Genomic DNA, 20,068 nt, shown 5'->3' with positions numbered 1-20,068 from the left:
TTGATGCTCCAAACTTGATGGCTGTAGTTTTCACATTAACTGGCAAAGTGGAGCAACTTTAAGACTACCTAAGTCGCAGAAACCGGTTTGGCTCAGTGGATAGAGCATCGGTCTGCAGACTGAAAAGTCCCAGGTTTGATTCTGGTCAAGGGCATGTACATTGGTTGCGGGCACATCCCGAGGGGGGGGGGGGGGGGGGGCGGGCGGGGGGGCACAGGGGGGAGGGCGGGGATGTGCAGGAGACAGCTGATCGATGTTTTTCTCTCATCGACGTTTCTAGCTCTCTATCCCTCTTCCTTCCTCTCTGTGGAAAATCAACAAAATATATATTTTTAAAAAGACTACCTAAGTCTTCGGATCACTTCTAACCACAGCTACAGAACACTGTCCATGGTGGGTGCCTTTGCAGTTGACAATTCCTGGTGCTTCGCACAGGCCTGGGCTAAACATGGGCTGACTAAACATGGGCTGACTAAACATGGGCTGACTAAACATGGGCTGACTAAATCTACACAAGACGCTTTCCGGAAGAGTCTTATTACATCCTCACAACAGTCCTGTAACACAGAGCGGCAGTCATTTCCACCTCACAGGTGAGGAGGTGCTGAGGTGTCATTGCCAAGGTCACCAGGCACCGGCCATGGTCTGAGCACCATGGTGATTCTATCAACCTATTGAATTCGCACAATATCTGAGCAAGGTAGGTATGAACAGCATCCGCATGTGACAGAGGAGAAAACCCAGGCACAGAGAAATTAAGTGACTAGAACACATAAATATCAATGCAACTATAACCGGTTATTACTTAGGAATTCACACCAGGCAGTGGGCTCTGGAGGCCACAACTTTTAACCACAGCTACCTGCTCTGAGATTTGCCTACCCAATAATACCTACATGCTCTGGCCCGGGTCACATGGCAAGTTAATAGCCAGACCAAGGCTACCCGTGTGCTCCCTCTAACCCACCTCCCTGCCTCCACAGGTTCTGTCAATCATCACTACCTGCAAAAACTGTCAATCATCACTACCTGCAAAAGCAAAGGCGCCCTGGGCTTCACCACAAGTCTAACCAATTGGACAGAGTGGGGATGCATGCTCATGGCCTACCTCTTCATAGGAACCCAGTTCGGGGTCCACCCTCAGAAACAGGACAGGTCAAGGCCACCGGGCGGAGGCACCCACCGCTTGGAAACCAGCAGGTACACTCATACCAACAAAATTACTCCGGGCAGCCCACCTGGCAGGTAGGACCAAGCCTCCAATATGTAACCAGAAGTCTAGTTTAAAACTATAGTTCATAGCTTTTACTGAAGAGGATAGGATGTCTGCATTTCACCCGCTTGCACTTTAATTAGCTTTTCATAACCATGTTAGGTCAACCTCAGAGAGCTGGTGAAGAGCTCTGCTTTAGAGATGGGTGGGCAATGAAGGAAACACACAGCCTGTCTCATGGGGAGAGACTCCTTGTGAAAAGGGCCTACCTGTACGCCAGCCAACGTTTAGGCAGCTAGTCAACTACATTTAAATAAGTTTGCATTGCATGCATGGTGTTTCCTATGGCACACAGCAAATGGCTTCCATAGTCATTCGCAGGGTGAATGTTCGTTTATCTTTCCACACACACATACTGGAATAAAAGCTCATATGCCCCTCTATTCCGATTTTCTCTGGGAGGAAACCAGTGAAGCTCTTTATAGAAAGCGAATCAACACACAAAGTGATTTGGCTCCAAGCGTTGCCTCCACTTTCAAACAGTGAAACGCAATCGGGACATTAAGTGTGTTAATAAGACATATTTGCCAATTAACTTGGTGTCTGACTTACCTATTGGATTTCTATCAAAGAACAGTACCGGGGCTCTCAGAATGGACTCAAACATCTTGTTGTGTAAAGTCTGGGAAGAGTTAACTAGGACGTAGAATACCAACAGAGATCTTGCTATGCCGAAGATGACGGTAGACACAGTTAAACCTGAAACGAAGAAACATCCCTCAGCACGAGGTCTCTGCACTCCCTTCAACAATGCTAACGGGTGGCAGGCGGATTATAAAGAGGTCGTGTATTCTATTCCATAAAGGATCTGGGCTCTGTTAGTTTAATGCATTTGCCCTAGCTGGTTTGGCTCAATGGATAGAGCATTGGCCTGCGGACTGAAGAGTCCCTGGTCGATTCCGGCCAAGGTCATATGCCTGGGTTGCAGGCTCGATCCCCAGTAGGGGGCAAGCAGGAATCAACCAATCAATGATTCTCTCTCATCATTGATGTTTCTATCTCCCTCTCTCCCTCCATCTCTAAAATCAATAAAATACATTTTTTTAAAAATTTAATGCATTTGCAAGATACATTTATAAAGACTATAAAATAATTTATTTTTCTCTCAAATAGGAACGGGGGGGGGGGGGGGAATGCGCCCCCGCAGAGAGGGAATCAGGTGTAAAGTATAGTTTCATTCTAGTCTTTCCTAATTCAATTACATGTTCTATTAAAAACTCAAAATAAAGACAATTATAAAAAGCAGTTGATCTTCCCTTCTCCATATTCCAAATCTTACTACTTATAACATGTCCCATGCTCTAAAATTATGGTATGTTTTTATACCAGCATGTGATATTAACAGGGAACAGGAGAAATAATTGACCATGTCCTTGTAAAAAATGCCCAAGTGCCTTTAAAGAACATAAAAATACCATCTGAAGTTGCAATTAGAAAACCTCTTAAATAACTGAATTTCGAGAAAATACAAAGCATATTATAACATAATTAATCTGAATGAGTGACTAATCTCACTAAGTGATTTATATAAATAAAGCATCTCATATGGACATAATCCTTTAAATTATATACTATTTTATTAGTGACATAAATGAATACCTATTCTGCACATTAACATAGCTCTCCTAACATCTCTGGAAGCCACACATCTACATAAAGTAGGGATAACTTTTGCAATCAATATTCCACTAAGTACTTTTCCCCCCTTCAGATAACACATCATTTGTTCAAACTCTGAAAGCTGGTCAGATTTTTTAATTCCATCAACAGGCATTGTCCATAGCCTATTATACTCCATGAATATATGACAGAATCATTTCCCTCTTCCTTTAGGTCATCCATTGTCCACCAATATGGAAGGTAAACAGCAAACGGATTTAGATTTCTTAGCAAGTGATCAATGAAATAAATACCACATTTCAATGAGTGGGTTCTTACCAACAGGACTCACTCTAGCTTTGAGGAGAGCATGCATGCGTGTCTCCAGTGAGGATACTTAACATTTTAGATGAGGATTTCCTTTAAAAAGTATGGAATGCTACCTACATTCTAAGCACTCTTGTGAAAATGGAGCTTGGTGTTAACACTGGCCTGGCAAGCCAAATGTTAAATTACTCCCACAGTTGGGAAGGCGATAACATTGTGATCTCGAGGTAAGAAAGAGAAGGCAGCCTAATTCCCAGACACAGGGCTTCTCCCTGGTTAGCTTCCCTCCTAAGTAATTAGTGAAGCCCAAGTGCCGAGCAGCATGGTGAGGGAAGCTTTGCATACCTGCGAGGGAATAATGCTGCTTTATTTGGGGGGCCTTGCTGCCAGAGGATTGCATCCAAGTTCAACAAAAGCCAGGCTTTATTCACACAGAATTGGAACAATCTGGACCAGAGGGTGGGGATCCGTTTCTAATCCCCTTGCCCATCCATATAATAATATAAGATTTAGCTAAAGCAACCTATTAGAATAGACAATAGCCACATATTTCCGGTGGCTGGTTTTCTGAATGCTCAATCCCGGTTTAACTTCCAAAATCCAGTACTGAGCAAATTAAGAGTCTTCACTGAACCTCTTTCTTCTAGTAGATTTTTCAAAATAATTATTCTAATTAATTCACAAGAGTAAATACGACTCAGACCCTTAATCTGTGAAGACATTACTGAATTACTCCCGGAAGCCTAGTTCCTCACACAGGCTCATTGTAAGCACCTCAAACTCTCACATAATAGACCAAGTGATGACACTTTACCTGAATAAATCCCTAAGTACCAGTCAAGAGACAACTCTTTAGTTACATTTCCTTGTCCATTTGCAGTGACATTCCCAGCACTCTGCTGATTTGCCCTATAGAACAAGGCAGAAAAAATATTAAACTACAGATGGAACTTAGATAAATACCAAAACGAACAAACACAACACAAAACAAAACCACTTATCCCCAACGGGGTAGACATGTTGTATGCTAGAAGATGACTCCCAGCTCCCAGGGTTCTGTGGGTGTCTGTCTACCTTATAAAAATTCAATTTGAATCATGACTTTGAGGTCTCAGAATTGTTCGCGAAGACCCTGCTGAGAATCCGACATAGTAAAGACCAGGGGCGGGTCATGGTCCACCAGCAAGAACTTTCTTTTTCTTCAGGGAAACTAAGTGAGGTCTAGAGGAGAAGGCTGAGCAAACCCCCGCACCCCAACCTACCCCCGCCCCCTGCTTCTGCGGGGGAGGGAGGCTTCACCTCGATTTCACAGCACCTCCAACCAGCCCAGAAATAACTCACCAGTATGACAGCCACCAGTCCTGAAGAATATAGGAGAGCTAGGGCAGGGAAACAAACACACACAAAGATCAAACTCTAGCATGACTTTTCAACTCAAAAAACTGTCACTCACTAACATGAGTAATGGAAAGGCCCCAGAAAATGGGAGGGTTCTTCAAGTTCAGGTCACGGTTATGCCAAACCCAACATCCCCGATAACAAAAGGTCAAGTAAGTGCACAGCACATTTTTAAATCTTTAAAAGGCATCCCGTTTTTCCCCCTAGAAATTCCTTGCAATGGACATGCGACACCAGTAGGCATCACTTTTTCTGATCCCCACAAATAGTATATTTCAATGCAAATCCAAGTGAACTGCAAAATACAGTAATATAGTATGAACAGATACAGTATAAATGTAAATGTTACTGTAAATATCAAGCTGAGGGCACAAAACAAAGCCAAAGCCCCTAGGTACCTGAGCCACAATGTTGACAAGAATAAGGAGAATGATGGTGAACCAGTGAGCACCAGCTATGAAGTAATTCTTGTAGGCCTTAAGACCAATTTTTCCTTCGGAACGGCTCTCCTCGGCTACTGCAACCTGTACATTCTCAATCTGGGAAGGAAAAAGGCAGTGAGAGACAAAACTTTAAGTGATGCCCAAATTTCAAAAGTTCACTCCACTGGCAAAGCCGTGGGAAAACATACACATCACATGTACTGGTAGAAGTGCAAAATGGTACATCTCCTAGGGAGTGGGGTGTGGAAAGATCTAACCACATACACAGTTGCCCTTGGACCCAGCCATCCCACTTCCTGGAATCTTTAGAAATAAGGAAGGTTAACATTGTTTTATGCCTTTGCTTAATGCCATGATTTCCAGCACATGCACAACATACTGGATTCAAGTATAAATGCAGAAGCAAGTCCCAAAATAATATACAAAACTAGAGGCTTGGTGCATGGATTCGTGTACTGGTGGGGTCCCTCAGCCTGGCCTGCAGGGATCAGACCAAAACCAGCTCTCTGACATCCTCTGAGGGGTCCCAGATTGTGAGAGGGTGGTTCTTGGGTGACACTGGTTCTTGGAATCAGACTTTATTCGCTGCCAAGTCACCGCAACTCAGCAGCTCCTGCATTGAGAGTCTGCCCCCTAGTGGTCAGTGCATGTCATAGCTACTGGTCAGACGGTCAGACAGTTGGGCGGTCACTTAGGCTTTTATATATATATAGAGATGATAGGGAACCAATGTATCACTATTAGTGTCACTCAATAATGTAAATATGAAACACAGGAGGAGTTCAAAATATTGGCTAAATACAGTAAACTGAGTCTGAACACTGAGATGGAGTGATCAGAGTTTGAATAACAAGGGGGACTATATGAACTGAATCAATTTGTTGAAAAGAGTGATTCCCGAGATTCAAATGTGAGAGACTAATTTGAATACTTGAATAGTCCGAGTCCCGGATTTGGGTAGTAATGTTCACATATCAAAGAATACAATGAATATTTTTAAGGAAGATCTAGTGCATTTCTGCACTTCCATGTGGAGGACTTAGATTATAGATTCACATGATCTCACTCACATGTGGAATCTAATGAACAAAATAAACTGATAAACAAAACAGATCCAGAGACACAGAAGCATGGAACAGACTGTCAAATCTCAGAGGAAAGACGGGGAGGGTGTGTGGGTGGGAAGAGATCAACCAAAGAACTTGTATGCATATACGCATAACTAATGGACAATAGAGTAGTGAAGGTGTGGTGTGAGGGAGGGCTAAAAGGAGAGGAAAAGGGGGTCATATTTAATACTTTCAACAATAAAGGATTTTTTTTTTTTTTAATCAATGCAACAACAAAAAAAAAATAAGTAAAAGTAGCTGATTTTATGAGGGCCAAGGCAGGTCACAGTCTGAGGGTGTCTCCAAAGTAAGACTCTGATTGCAAGAGAGAAGCCTGGGGCCACCAGAGCAAGTAGGATTAACCAGTGATAAACTTGCATGCTAACATCAATCACTGTGAGCCACATACACCTAGGAATTGACAGCGGGACATCCACTACCGATGTCTACAATCTCCTCCATCCCATACCAAAGGAGAACCCCAATGGGGCGTGCTCCCTTCATTCTGTTTTAATTCTACAAAGCCCATGGGTTAAGACTCTGGAACCTCGAGATCTACTTTGGGACAAATTAAAATGTCATGGGCAGAGCAGAATGAAGGTCCATGAGGCCACTAAGAGCTGACAGAGCCAGGGCATGTGGCCAGAGGAGATACTCACAGCTTGACTCTCCGGGGCACCTTCTTTCAACGAGGGCCTAGACGACTGTTGAGACCAAACTGAAGACTCTGAGAAGGTGCGGTGCCTCAGCTTGGGACTTCCTGAAATGGAAGCTTGTTCAGCCTCCTCGTTTTCCTTCTTTAAAAGGGAACCAAAATCTACCCCGGATTTCAGGAACTCAGTGTAAGTCCCCTTTTGCACCATTTTACCCTAAAATAAAAATAAGGAATTTGAGATAAATCAATTTGCATTTGATAATAATAATCCGACGCAATACTAATCAAGAAATGTTCATTGGTCTTAAATTATGATTTTTGTAAGAAAATAGTGATCAGTCTGGAATTCTGGTTAACAAATCTAGTTTAATTCAATGTGGAACTGAGCATTCTCTGCTAAACCCTATGTTAGGTACTAGACCATATGAAGGAAATGGGGAATCGTGTATTAAAAGTAGATATCACTGATAGAACTACCATGGCCATTTAAGGAAGCCAAGAGCATAGATATTGGTGAGAATATCAGAAATCTTTTTAGATGACATGGAAATTGAGCACTTGTAACAAGCAGACTTGAAAAGAACACAATTAGGGAGGATAGTCCAGGAAAAAACAACAACTTAAAATTGATGCACAACCTGGCCAGTTTGACCCAGTGGCTAGAGTGTTGGCCTGCAGACTGAGGGGTCCCAGGTTCGATTCTGGTCAAGGACATGTCTCTTCCCTGGCCCAGGTCTGGGTACGTGGAGGAGGCAACCAATCTATGTGTTTCTCTCACATCGATATTTCCCTATCTTTCCCTATCTCTGTCATTCTCTTTAAAAAAAGAAAAAGAAAAAAAAATCAATGGAGAAATGTCCTCACGTGAGGATTTTAAAAATTAAATAAATTATGCATTGGTATTTGTTTTAAAAAAATTATGCACAAGTGCTCCTATAGAGGTAAAAGTCACTCATCAAGTCACTGCAGACCACAGTCATAGAGCCTGTCATGGACCTTGCTAGTTCGAGACCTGTGGGGACTAGCCCTGGACACAACCCATGAGCTGCATCTTCATGGTCTTTAAAACTGCCCCCCAAAACTCAGGAAGTTCAATGTTCCATGTGTTAAAATAATTAAACAAACAGTCCATTAGGCCTTAATACCTCAGTAGCCTATGCAAGGAACCCAAAACCTACCCCAGGATCGACGCACTCAAATCCGAGAAAACAAAACTGAACAAGTACAAGCAGCCAATTAGACTTTCCCAAGTCAGTCAACTGCTCAAGTTACAGCCAATCAAGTAATGTTTCTGAAGACCTGTGACACTTCCTGTCCTTACAAAGTTATATAAAAAATATGCAGATGTTTTCACTATCTTATCACCCTGTGGAATAAGACTCAACTGATTCACTCAACAGTAAACAAATACTGGGCAAAATCCCAGGTGCAAAACAAATCAAAGGTCAGCCTTGGTTAAGGCAGATCAGAGGGAAAAAGGACCAGCCCACCTCATGTCCCCCTCAGTCCATCCCCCCAAGGTGGGCCACCAAGAAAAACCCGTAAAGTTTTGGGAAACCATCTGATATGGCAGAATTAGAAAATTATTCATGAGTATACTGTGTTGCCAGGGGCCAAAGGACAACAAGCATTTGCTTGAAAGTGCAAAGGAAACATCAGAAGGCCAATGCATCTTGACTCCAGCGGGCTGAAATCAGCACTGTCTTATTCCACTTCGGAGGCAAATGCATACAAACTCACTTAATGAAATTACCACTTTCTACTTAGTATCTGTGAGATGCTAGTGGTATAGACATAGCAATTTTACTCAGCCAAGCACTGATAATTCCAACAGGGGATTGGTGTAGGGGGGCAGCCAACCCCTCTGCTTTGAGAGAGGAACCAAGTGAACAGTAAGGATGAACCCAACTCATCCAGGGTGCTCACCAGTGGACACATGTTTAGACAGTACTAATCTGGGCGTGATGTCCTCAAAGGAAGCATTAAGGGTACCCCCAAAACACCTGGGGACTAGCTTAACAGGCTATTCTCCTGCCCTGATTCTGTACTCACAATACTGCCAACACTGGGGTTATGTACCACACTAGTTTCACCCCTCTGCCCATGAACTTAATGGTTCTCAACTTGGAGAAATCTGAGCTCCTTATCCCTGGAGGAGTGGCGAAGAAGCACCACAGGGAACTGCCTTTTTATAACCATCCGTAGGAAAGAAATTCCAAGGGCCTGTTGGAACAGAAAAGGGTTAACAATGGAGGTACTGAGGCACAAATACCAGCAAGCCAAGGAGTGATGTGTTGACCACTAAGGCTTAAAAATTCTCACTAACCTCCACCCCACCAAGCATGCTAGCTGTTTGGGGCCACCATTTATCCCACAACAGATATGTTCAAGTCCTAAACATGATACCTGTGTATGTGATCTCATTTGGAAATAGGGTCTTTGTGGATGTAATCAAGTTTACATGAGGTCGTGTTAGATTAGGGTGGGCCCGAAATGACTGATGTCCTTACAAAGAGAAAGAAGAGACTCAGACAGACACAGGGACAACACAACATCACATGACTATGGAGGCAGAGACTGCAAGCCAGGGACCGCTAAGGATGGCTAGCAAAGCACCAGAAGCTGGAAGAGTCAGGGAGGACCACCCCCACTCTTCCCTTGAACCTTCAGTGACAGCGTGGCCCTGCCAGCACCTTGACTGTGAACTGTAGCCTCCGGGACAGTTGATTAAATTTGTTTAAAGCTGCCCAGCTTGTGATATTTTGTGGTGCTGGCTCTAGAAACTGATACAACACTAGACTAAGCCCATCACTCCATCTTCTGAACTTTACTAAGACTTCTCATTGTTTTGGCTGGTGCCTCTCCAGTGACCATCAAGAGGGATCTTTTACAGTCACACCTCAGATCACACACTCCTCTGCCCTGGACTCACGCAGCCCATCTCCCTGCTCACTTGGCCTCAACCACACCGGCCTTCCTGTTTGTTCCTCCTAGGTCAGTTACTTCCTCAGCTCCCTGCCATGGGGCCCCTTGCCCAGATGCCCTGCCCCTAGTGACTACCTGATCAGCACCTTCATGGCACTCAGGTCCCTCCTTGGGGAGGCAGTCATGATATGCCCACCCACTGTCACTTTCATCATTGTTATCTCCCCCCAAAAGGCTGGAAGTCCCATGATGGCAGGGACTTACTTGTCTGACAAGCTGCATGGGTTCCCACATGTATCAGGCATGCAGAAAATCCTGTGCGGTGAAACTAGCAACCAACTACACCAGGAGCATGGGTGTCTCAAACCAATGGAGGGGAGAGGGGTGGGTGGCTCTCCCCAACCACACTTCCATCATTAATAGAAGACACACTTTAGAAAATCTGCATATAACAATCAAATGGATAAAACATGTCTTCGTATCTCTGATTTCCAAAGAACATACTTCAACTTGAATAGTAGAAGAGGAAAACAAAAAGTTCTAAATGAAATAGCATCATCACCCTAAAACAGTTTTATTTTATTTTACTTTTCTATTGATTTCAGAGAGGAAGTGAGAGGGAGAGATAGAGCCCACAAAACTGAGCATAGTGCCCTGAGCGGGAATCAAACCAGGGACCTCCTGGTTCTAAGGTCAAAGCTCAACCTCTGAACCACACCGGCCAGGCTAAACAGTTATAATTTAAGGGCTAAACAGTTATAATTTAATAAGGGAGGCAGCAATTTTTATACTTTAGGGATTATGGCTTAGGATGTGATAATGATTTTTCTAAGTGTCTTGAAATTCATCCTCAAAGGCTGAGCAGAATCTCTGAGAAGATAGCAATGGAAAAGTGAGGAGGAAGAGCCAGTGTACCAGAAATATAAGAACAGCGACCTACTGGGAGGCCCTGCCTTCCACATGCCTGAGGGCTAGCAAGCTCTCAGATTTCTAGAAATTACTTACATCTTTCAATATCAGAATCTGACTTGCAGCTTTTAGGTATTGCAACTGGTGAGTCACTAAGATTGTGATCTTCTCATGCAAGGTTTGACAAATACACCTACAAATGCAAGAGGTACAGCATGCAAAAACACATTAATGGGTACTCCAAATTGAAAAGCATATATTTTGAAAACAAAGACAGCACAGTAGTCAAAGGATCTTCGGTTCAAATACAAATACAAATCAATGAAACCAACTGGGTCCTCAAACTCATCAGCAGCAAACTTAAGTCTACCACCACCAAGAAATTCTAAATAGCAGTCCAGTGCAGGAGGAAACTAATGCTAAATGTTGTTGTTTTTCCACCTAAAACTCAGATTAACAATTTATTGTATTTCACACTGAAAAACAATTGAGCAATATCAAGATCCCAAAACCTGAACTGAAATACTAATTATTTTATCCCTGTGTAGGGCTAGGAGAAAGAGGGATCTGTGTCATCTAAGAACACGAACATTTCTCTTAAGACAGTTTCCTGGGTGAGTATTTATGACTTAAAGTGTACATATTAAGCAAATGAAAGAAGTCTTAGTTTCTCAGTAACCTTTGCCAGAGTGCAAGTGTTAGAAACTTCTTCCTAAATAATATTAGAGAGAGAAATAAATGCTAGTTGCAGCCTCGATGGGTTCCTACAATATTGCCAGTCCCATATGGGAAGCACACCTTCTTTTGCTAGGACTGAAAACCTGCCGAATATGAAAACGAAAGAATAGCCAAAACTGGTTTAGCTCAGTGGATAGAGCGTCAGCCTGCGGACTGAAAGGTCCCAGGTTTGATTCTGGAAAAGTGCATGTACCTTGGTTGCAGGCACATCCCCAGTAGGGGGTGTGCAGGAGGCAGCTGGTTGATGTTTCTCTCTCATCGATGTTTCTAACTTTCTATCCCTCTCCCTTCCTCTCTAAAATAAATAAATAAATAAATAAATAAATAAATAAATAAATAAAAAATATATATATTTTTTTAAATTAAAGAACAGAATTCAAATGGCCCAAATCACAGCAAAAATTACCCCGTGGCCCAAAGGACGCGTAGACTCTTTTATGAAGAGCCATCTCAGCATTCAACGTTGGAGTTGTTTTTACAATAACCCCTCAAAGTGCTCCTACACTGAAACGCAGACCACTTGGAACTCAGACCCAGCTGCATCCTACAATGGTCTACAACCCCGCCAGCTAAGCAAGTAGTGATCACAGGCAGGGCTCTAGCCACACTTTGGTTGCCCGAGTCACCCACTGAGCAAATCTCAGGAATACGGCCACAACTCAACCTGCTGGGTTAGATCAGATCAAGGGTTCTGGAGGCACATGCAATGCAAGGAACCTCGTTTGCCATTTCAGGTCTGAAGCAAGAAAGCTGACCTGAGCAGGCATCCATACGGGAGATCTGATAAGGAAAGACCCGAAGAACTCATGATGCAGGAGGTAGGGGTCTGGTGCGTGGGGCTTTTTCTACAATGATTGACATCATTTAATCTAAGGGTCCCCCTGACCTTCTGCGTGTGGCAGAATCCACTTAATGTTTACAGCACATAGTTGTAACACTCACAGACCTTAATAACCTTGGGTATATTGTCATGACTGAAGTTAACTGTTAGTGGCAAGTAAAAGTGTAATTCATTCACTTTTCATACAAAACCCTTCACATTCCTAAGCGTCAACACAACCGCCATCTTTCATAGCGTATTGTTCAATCCAATTTTCTAACTCATTGAGAACATTCTGCAGCTGCTGCTGAGTGATTTTCTAAATTGCATTCGTGCTCCCTGCCCTAAGTTTCCCTAAAACGCGTGGTTCTGATTAGCAAACAACAATTTTAACAAGCTTGCTTCTATCGAGAGTATATCCAAAGTCATTAAACCCAAGAGGTGTGAGAGGACTTTATAAATGCCTGTGTTTGCAGAACTTAGGAGAGCTCTTGGGATAAGCACACTGATACTTAGCAGCTAAAAACCTCCTCCTGCCCGGCCAGTGTGGCTCAGTGGTTGACGTCAACCTATGAAGCAGGAATCCAGGGTTCGATTCCCAGACAGGGCACTTGCCTGGGTTGCCAGCTCAATCCCCAGGGTGGGGCATGCAGGAGGCAGCTGATCAATGATTCTCTCTCATCATTGATGTTTCTCTCTCTCCCGCTTCTTTCCTCTCTGAAATCAATTTACATAAAATAAAATTTGCCATTTTAACCATCGCCACCATCTATCTCGGGAACTTTTCACCACTCCTGTAACTAAGCACATCTTAAAGACATACTCTGGTGTATAAATGTTAAAGAACCAGCTGGCTCAGCGGCCCATGTTTAGTGGATGACCTCAAATCCCAGTTCCTCATGCCCAGGCCCAGAGCTGTCTCACACTGTCTCTCTCTCACACTGCTGACTCTGCTAGAATCCCTTTACTTCACTAACTAGGGACTGCTTTGAACGAAATGTGTCATTTCCTCACCTCTACCCCCAAATTCTCACACCGATGCCTTAACCCCCAGTACCTAAGAATTTAAAGTGGTGACTAAGTTAAGATGAGGATGTGAGGGTGGGCCCGGGTCCAGTAGGGCTGGTGTCTTAAGAAGAGCAGGGGAGGACATGAGAAGAGTGACCTCGGGGGTGCAGGTGGACAGAGGAAAGAACACGAGGACAGAGCAGCAAAATGGCCATCCACAAGCCAAGGAGAGAGGCTTCAGAAGAAACCAACCCTGCCAACACCTTGATGTTGGACCTCCAGCACTATGAGAAAATAGGTTTATGCTGTTTGGGCCCCCAGCCTCTGATTCCTTGCTACGGCAGCCAAATGTGTGTGCCCTCTGAAAATTCATACATTGAAACCTAATCCCTACTCTGTTATGGTATTGGAGGTGGGGCCTTTGGGAGGTGATTAGGTCATGAGGGTGGAGCCCTCAAGAATGAAATTAGTGCACTTAGAGAGGAGGGGAGAGAGAGCTGCCTTTCCCTTCCACCATGCGAGGACACGGCAAGGTGAGGAACCAAGCAGTGGGCTGTCACCAGACAACAAATTTGCCTTGATCTTAGACTCTGCAGCCCCCAGAATTTAGGCAAATAAATTTCTATCACTTATAAGCCATCCAGTCAATGGTATTGTCATAGCAGCCTGAATACATACAGTCCTAACAGACTAATACAGGACCTTAAAGAGGGCATTTCCTAATAGCTTTCCCTCTGCTACACAGGCTGCACCTTCCAGTGAGGACATGCCTGCTGTTCCTTTCATAGGCCCTGCTTCTTCCAACCTCTACAACTCTGACTCTACTGTCCCTTTTAGCAAAAGGAACTGAATTCTAGATTCAGTCTCCACACACCCTTCCCAGCCTGCAGGACCACAGAAACTTCGCACAAAGGCCAGTGCATAGTGAGTTTTCCAATCTTAGCTACCCCCTTCAACTTCCTTATAGCATTTGTTATCCTTTATCAAAGACCTTAAGACCTGAGGGTGAGTTTTCCCACGCATTTGTCTTGACAAACTGCAAGTAGAGACAAATTCCTTAGGGCAGTGGTCGGCAAACTCTTTAGTCAACAGAGCCAAATATCAACAACAGTACAACAATTGAAATTTCTTTTGAGAGTCAAATTTTTTAAAACTTAAACTTCTTCTAATGCCACTTCTTCAAAATAGACTCGCCCAGGCCGTGGTATTTTGTGGAAGAGCCACACTTAAGGGGCCAAGGAGCCGCATGTGGCTCGCGAGCCACAGTTTGCCGACCACGGCCTTAGGGGCCAAAACAAAATCTAAACTTGTTGTTCTCCTTTCTTCTGTCTAGCTTGGACCCTTCCCCTCTCTAGCTTATGTACTCCTTTATAAACTAAAGATGTCTTGTGCATCTTTAAAAAGACTCTATCTCAGTGCACACAGTAGGGCTTCAATAAGTGCAACTGAAACGGCTCCTTGGCTTTAAGAAGGTGAACAGCAGAGCAAGGTAATTATGATGGAGATGTGGAGGCTGCTTTAGTAAAAAGCAAATTCACAAAAGGCCAGCCTAAAGTGCCCAGAGAACATCAGTCAACACACACTGGGTTATGGTATACAAAAATAGAAAGTCAGGCCAAAACCGGTTTGGCTCAATGGATAGAGCGTCAGTCTGCGGACTGAAAGGTCCCAGGTTCGATTCCAGTCAAGGGCATGTACGTTGGTTGTGGGCACATACCCATTGTGGGGTGTGGAATAGGCAGCTGGTAGATGATTCTCTCTCATCGATGTTTCTAGCTCTCTATCCCTCTCCTTTCCCCTCTGTAAAAAAATCAATTATATATATATATATATATATATATATATATATATATATACACACACACACACACACACACATGTTTGTATGTATTTTTTTTTTTTTTAAAGAGTGAGAGTCAGACTGCTCTAGCTCAGTGGCTCAGCAGCTAAGCAAAAGCCAAAGAAAACACTTTCCAGAAACACAAAGTGAGAGGCAGGAATGAAGCCAGATTCTAGATTCCTACTTTCAATTTCAATTTAACCCTACCTTTGTGGGTATTCCAACCTCCAGAATTCGCATAAGCCAACAAGGTCTTTCTGTGGAAGAGTGGTGTTGCTACTGAAAATGTCCCTTTTAATGTGCCAAAAACAATGATGGAGGAAAAGAACTGGCAACCTAGTACCAGGTCGCTGAGTCGCACCTTAGACTTAAAATCTGTACATCATCTTTCTTATTCTGGGGTCCAGATCCATCATCAGTATCTTGGTTAAAAACCACAAGTGTGTATGGGGGCGTAGGGAAGGGGGGGGTGGGCGCACAACTTGCCAAATTTGCCATTTATTTCTTGACTCCCTACAGCAAGTACTCCACTCGCCTCCACACACTGTAAGCATCTTCGGTCTTTTCACATCTTGACCTCACGTGTTTGTGCAACTGTTCTCTAAAATGGACCTTCTTCGGTCAGGATCGGTTTGGCTCAGTGGACAGAGCGTTGGCCTGCGGACTGAAAGGTCCCGGGTTCGATTCCGGTCAAGGGCATGTACCTTGGTTGAGGGCACATCCCCGGTAGGGGGTGTGCAAGAGGCAGCTGATCGATGATTCTCTCTCATTGATGTTTCTAACTCTGTATCCCTCTCTCTTCCTCTCTGTGAAAAATCAATAAAATATATTTTAAAAAATGAAATAAAATGGACCTTCTTCGGAAGTAGGGGAGGGGAGGGGATGGGTAGGGACATCAAAGCAGAACGCACAGGATCTTCTGAGGCACGCGGTGCTTGGAAAGCAGAAGTGACATAAAACTCACTGCTGGAACAAGTGCCTGCCGACTTCCGCATCCACGGCGCTGAGGGGATCGTCCAGGAGGTAGATGTCTGCATCATGGTACACGGCTCTAGACAACGAAAGAGATGTCAGACTGCGAGACACTTCACGCCCCCTGGAGCTCATCTCTGAATCACAACAGTGCTCAACGATTCAGATGATGCTCATTCCAAAGCCAAGGAAATAGTCGGGGACAAGAGCCTCACTAAATGCTGACACGCAGCGAGGGGGTCTGCGAAGCAGCCTAACAGGCACGTGCAGAATGCCACCAAAACGGGATTTACCTTGCAAGGCTAACCCGGGCCTTCTGCCCTCCGCTGAGCGTGGCTCCCCGATCTCCTATCAGAGTTAGGTCCCCGTCCTCCAAAATCTCGAAATCCTACATAGAAGGGCGGGGGGGGGGGGGGGGAGAAGAAAGAGAGAAAGACTTAAAATATTTCTCCCACTGTCATCCCAAACTTTCAGCATTAGTTCCTCATTCATAAATTTGAGCAACGGCAATGGATATATTTCAAAGGAACTAAATTGTAACCTTCAACCTCTCAGGGCATTGTGTTTGCCTTCATCCTGTAGTTTTCCAGTGTTTATGCCTTTAACCATTTTAACAGATATTTGTTGAGCATCGACTATATGTCAGGCATTGTATGGGCACCATGAACTCAGCGCAGGGAAGAAAATAATCTCTCATTTCCAAAGTGAGAAACTGACATCAACAATGAACATGAGTGCAAGCACCGAGTACCAAGAAGAAAAAGGGTACTCTGCTGAGAAGGACAGAGAGTGAAGGAGGGAAAGTGATCTTAGATGTGGTCGCGAGGGCTCTGATCAGAAGGATAGGTAGATACCTATCAGAGGGCGGAACGAGCCTGAACAGATCTGGACAAAATGTATTCCATGTGGAGAAATGAGTGAGTGCAGAGGCATGGAGCAGACACACAAGCAAGGTATTCAGAGGCTAGCAAAGAGGCCAGGAGCAGAATAAAGAACTGGGGATGGGAGGGGGAGATAGGAGGGGGCGCAGCACAGAAACATAAGCATGGAGGGGTGGGCATGAAAGAACGGGCATGATTTGTCTTAGGTTTTTTGTTTTGTTTTGTTTTTTAATATATTTTTTTAATTTAAATTTTTTTTTTTTTTTTAAGGGAGATAAAGAGAAGCCTTTCGGTGAGGAGGCAGCCAATGAATGTTCCATTCTCACATTGATGTTTCTGCCTCCTGCCTGGGATCAAACCCACAACCCAGACATGTGCCCTGACAGGGAATCAAACTGGCCACCTCTGGTGGATGGGCTGATGCTCAACCAACTGGGCCACACTAGCCAAGGCTTTTATTAGTTTTGTTTTGTTTTTGATCACCCCTGCCTCTTTGTGGGAAACAGACTGCCAGTAAAGGGGCAGGGAAAAGTCATGATACAGGTTGAGGCTATTGCAGTAATCTAGGTGAGAGATGACAGTGGCAGGGACCAAAGTGGAAACAGTGAAAATGAAGAGAAATTGCCATGTTCTGAACAAATTTCAAAGAAGAGCCTATAAGATATGCTGGTGGGATGGGTATAGGTTACAAAATAAAGAATTGAAGGAAAGAGGAAGAGGAAGAACAGGAAGGCGGGTTCAGGGAATAAAGTCAAGATTTCAGTTATGGGAAAGCGGAGATACCCATTGGTGATGACAGAGCTGGCGTCTGTGCTGGAGATCCCATGTGAGAGCCGGAGCACACACGTGGCTTGCAGAGGCACAGGACTTATTTATCAAGAAGCAAGTGTGTCTTAACTGGCCATCTTGCTGCTCTCGGTCTCAGCTTCCCACTTTCAGAGAAAGGATGACACCTGACCCGTGTCTTCACAGGGATATTTAAGGCACAGTGAGAAAGTGACAGACAAGATCTGTACAAGAAATAAAAGCAGAAAGAGCAGTCTAGGCAGAAAAAAAAAAACAAAAAACAAAAAACAAGTATGGTCCAGGAATAGTAAGCAGATCATTTGAACTAAGTAGATACTTGTTCCAAGCAAAACAGGAAAAATTCAAAGCTAAGAAAAACAAGAAGTTTTGATTTGAGAATCTGGGGAATCTATCAAAAGTTGTATTTCAGTAGTATTTAGAAAATAGATAAATCATATTACCTAGGGCGAAAAAAAGATGAAAAGAACATCCTCAAAAATGACAGGATAACAATCAGATCTAAATTGCATATTGTATTAGAAAATATTAATTAGATTACCCATAATTATCACTAGACAGACCCTGGCATCAACAAGCCAAGGTTGGGGGGAGTTTATTAGCTCTCTACTCAACCTGTCAAGCACAGACCTAGGACACAGCAGTATCTTTCTGCAAATGCAGCCTTCGTCCCTTTGTCTCTACTTTGGACAATTTGGGGGAGTAAGCAAGTGGCACATGGGGATCTTTTTCTCCCTAAGTCTCATGTCCTCTCCTACAAAATGTGCTACAGAAACCAGGATTGCTAAACTCAAGGATGCTGTTGAGAATCGAGAGTATGTGTACGAACAGCCTCTACAAATGGAAAAAAGATGCATGAATTCATTTTTGCTCTTGGTAACTGACACCTATCAAACCAACAGTGGGAACTCATTCACATTCCGATTCCGTGTGAATCGTAATATGCAAAGCACACATCACCAAGAGAAGAGAAAGAGAGCGCCGGCATCATAACCCCTTCCCTGCCTGACAGCCACAGACACACCTGCATGCTCAGCGCTCACGCGGACTACATCAAAGGAAAGAGGGCAAGGGCTCAATCATGAAAATTCATTATCACTTCATATTATTTCTTTGCTGAGGTAAGGGGTTAGTACCATCTCTTGCTTTGCTTTTCATAAAAAAATTTAAAAAATTTAAAAAAAAAAATGAGCCATTTGAAGACAGGGTCCCAGCCTTCTGGGAAAACACACATAACCACAGTGTACTTGGCCTGTTTCACTGCTGACAACCCTTGCAAAGTTTTCTTAGTTTTCATGCCTTGATTTCACATTGTTCTGCTTTCCTGAAGACCACCAGGATATAGCGTAGCAATCACAGCCTTTTTCTAGAAAGATCACTTAAAACCCACTCTTTGATTTACCACAGTTAGGACCTAAGAAATGGGCTCTCACAGAGCCTGGTAGAAGCACTTCAAGTGTGTTTGCTGTCTCTGCAAACTATTTTATAGACAAGCCTCAGATGGGAAAAACATTTCAAAGGATTTGAAGGACACCCGAGTCAAACAAATTTCCTAGCCATGATGGTCTGACTTGGTTAGAGCAGCAGTTTTCAACTGGTGTGCCATAAGAATTTTTAACACATTCAATACCTAACTGCAGTAAGAGGCACTGACCTCTTTTCCCTTAGCCCATCAAATAAAAAATTAAGAAAATGACAACAGCCATGAATCAAAATTACACCAAGTGTACATGAATCAAAATTACACCTTTTTTTGGTCAGATTGGGGAAAAAAAATAGTATGTTTTTTGGTGTGCCACAGAATTGTATGTGTGCCGTGAGATAAAAAATAAAAAAAATAAAAAAAGTTGAAAACTGCTAGGTTAGAGGGAAAAGCTGTAGTTGACCATATATGACGATTCCTCCGAATTACAGGAAAGTCTTCCTAGATTAATTTAACAAATTATTTCATTTACAGTGATTTTCACTGAAAATCAGACACACAAACCAGAAAAAAATAAATTGAAAACAGCTACGGCGGTTTGATACCATAGGATCAGAAACACATCCGGTGCCTTTTAGTAACGGGAGAAACTTACAGGAGAAATATCACTGAGCAGCCTGCTGGGACGGTTACGAGGCCAGAGCGAGGCCCTGGCCTTGGAGAGCCGGCTCCAAGTCAAACAGCAGGCATCGATGCGTCCACTGAGCCTTTGTTCATATGCAGGGGTCCTCAAACTTTTTAAAGTGGGGGCCAGATCACGGTCCCTCAGAGAGCTGGAGGGCCGGACTATATGAACTACTAATTCCTACTGTAACACCTCGGCTGCGCTCACTGCCCAAAAAACCTGGCGGGCAGGATCAGACTCCTCTGCGGGCCGCATGTGG

General features: G+C 43.7%; 1 protein-coding gene across 1 annotated transcript in view; it reads right to left on the bottom strand.

Annotated features, from left to right (window-relative positions):
• The window catches only part of ABCC4 (ATP binding cassette subfamily C member 4 (PEL blood group)), a 223,382-nt gene that overhangs the window by 110,465 nt on the left and 92,849 nt on the right, over nucleotides 1–20,068 (bottom strand). The window contains exons 12-19 of the mRNA XM_084876712.1: nucleotides 16,310–16,404; nucleotides 16,009–16,095; nucleotides 10,735–10,831; nucleotides 6,809–7,018; nucleotides 4,996–5,136; nucleotides 4,541–4,578; nucleotides 4,014–4,108; nucleotides 1,826–1,972 (exon numbers count right to left, since the gene is read on the bottom strand). Coding sequence (XP_084732838.1) covers nucleotides 1,826–1,972; nucleotides 4,014–4,108; nucleotides 4,541–4,578; nucleotides 4,996–5,136; nucleotides 6,809–7,018; nucleotides 10,735–10,831; nucleotides 16,009–16,095; nucleotides 16,310–16,404 — 910 coding nt within the window. The remainder of the gene's footprint in view (nucleotides 1–1,825; nucleotides 1,973–4,013; nucleotides 4,109–4,540; nucleotides 4,579–4,995; nucleotides 5,137–6,808; nucleotides 7,019–10,734; nucleotides 10,832–16,008; nucleotides 16,096–16,309; nucleotides 16,405–20,068) is intronic.

This window comes from Pipistrellus hanaki, assembly GCF_964339955.1.
Source record: "Pipistrellus hanaki genome assembly, chromosome: 3".
In the NCBI taxonomy this organism is placed as follows: Eukaryota; Metazoa; Chordata; class Mammalia; order Chiroptera; family Vespertilionidae; genus Pipistrellus; species Pipistrellus hanaki.
This window is presented reverse-complemented; position numbering and strand designations above follow the sequence as displayed.